The 1,649-nt window shown below is 46.9% G+C and overlaps 1 protein-coding gene across 1 annotated transcript; it reads left to right on the forward strand.

Moving 5' to 3' along the window:
* Nucleotides 1-445: 445 nt before the first annotated feature.
* Nucleotides 446-1,378, forward strand: LOC113260188 (olfactory receptor 958-like). The gene has a single exon (XM_026505934.3). The coding sequence runs from the start codon at nucleotides 446-448 to the stop codon at nucleotides 1,376-1,378; it is 933 nt and encodes a 310-aa protein (XP_026361719.3).
* Nucleotides 1,379-1,649: the final 271 nt, after the last annotated feature.

Genomic DNA, 1,649 nt, shown 5'->3' on the forward strand with positions numbered 1-1,649 from the left:
AGGATGAGGCTAGGGACTTCCTATACATTAAGGCATTAATCCGTACAAGAATTGTAAGATATTATTATGCTATGTATACAGATACAGAGGAGAGTTAGTGATTTTGTTTTCGGTTATCCAAAGTCACAGAGCAAGGAGTAAATTAGACATTTAAACTCAGATACAGCCACTGTAAGCTATATTCTTGGCCCTCTATTCTGTTCTGCCTCTAGTGTTATTTTTTTTTTAATTTTCTTCTGAAGAAACAAGAAAAACAAGCAAATGACTTAACTCAAAGTCACACATTGATCAGTGACGGACTTGGACTGATTCCCATTTACAAGTTCTTTGTAGTAACAGAAGTATTACCAGTTCCCAGCGGGTTCTCTGACGATATTAGTTTTTGGGGACAAGTTCATCTCAGCGAGGCCATTCTTTGCCCTTTCAGGACTAAATAGACAAGGAGATGTGGAATCACACTCCTGTAACCGAGTTCCTCCTGATGGGAATCCCTTACACGAAAGGGCTGGAAAACGTGTTCTTTGTCTTATTTCTGGCCTTCTACCTGCTCACTCTTCTGGGGAACCTGCTCATTCTTCTGGCCATCCTCACTTCCTCCACCCTGCACACACCCATGTATTTCTTCCTGGGAAACCTGTCCGTGTTTGACACCTTTTTCCCTTCCGTGGGTTCCCCCCAGATGATGCTCTCCCTCATGGGGCAAAGCCGGACCATCTCTTACCAGGGCTGTGCCTGCCAGCTCTTCTTTTACCACTTCCTGGGCTGCACTGAGTGTTTCCTGTACACTGTGATGGCCTATGACCGCTTTGCCGCCATCTGCCACCCCTTGCGGTACACGGTCATCATGAACCGCAGGGTGTGCACCGTCATGACGCTAGGCACCTGGATGGGGAGCTGTCTGCATGCATCTGTCCTCACGTTCCTCATCTTTAAGTTGCCCTACTGTGGCCCCAATGAGGTGGACAATTTCTTCTGTGATATCCCGGTGGTGCTGCCCCTGGCCTGTGCAGACACCTCTGTAGCTCAGACAGTGAGTTTCACCAATGTAGGTGTTGTGGCACTCCTGTGTTTTCTTCTCATCCTCGCTTCTTACACTCGCATTGTTATCTCTATATTGAAAATCAGCTCCCCGGAAGGTCGGCGCAGAGCCTTCTCCACCTGCAGTGCACACCTGACTTCCATCCTGCTCTTCTATGGACCCGTGGTCCTCATTTATCTCTGGCCTGCCTCCAGCCCCTGGCTGGATTCCGTGGTTCAGGTGTTGAATAATATTGTTACCCCTTCCCTGAATCCTTTGATATACACCTTGAGAAACAAGGATGTGAAGTTGGCTCTGAGAAAAGCACTACTCCGAGGGGTGTATACTTGTGGGTCATAAGCTTTCAGGTCATCTTCTGTCCCTACAACTTGGCCTTGTATTTATAGTCCCGTAGAGTTGGCGTGATTGCCAAGTGGGGGGTTTGGGACAAGGAGGTGAGGGGACAAAGAACTGATTCTTGGCTGTACCAGTCTGGAGTAGAGTTTCTATCTCACTGGATTGGATGGGGATGGTGGGGAGCAGATCTACAGATATTCTCTGCTATTACCAACTTACAGTACGCTTTCTTTTAATGATTTTTTATTATATTATGTTAGTCACCATACAGTAC

This window comes from Ursus arctos, unplaced genomic scaffold (assembly GCF_023065955.2).
Source record: "Ursus arctos isolate Adak ecotype North America unplaced genomic scaffold, UrsArc2.0 scaffold_22, whole genome shotgun sequence".
NCBI classification, from domain to species: Eukaryota; Metazoa; Chordata; class Mammalia; order Carnivora; family Ursidae; genus Ursus; species Ursus arctos.

Excerpts from the sequence above, each read along its gene's own strand:
- LOC113260188 (XM_026505934.3), top strand. The coding sequence starts at position 446 with ATGTGGAATCACACTCCTGTAACCGAGTTCCTCCTGATGGGAATCCCT.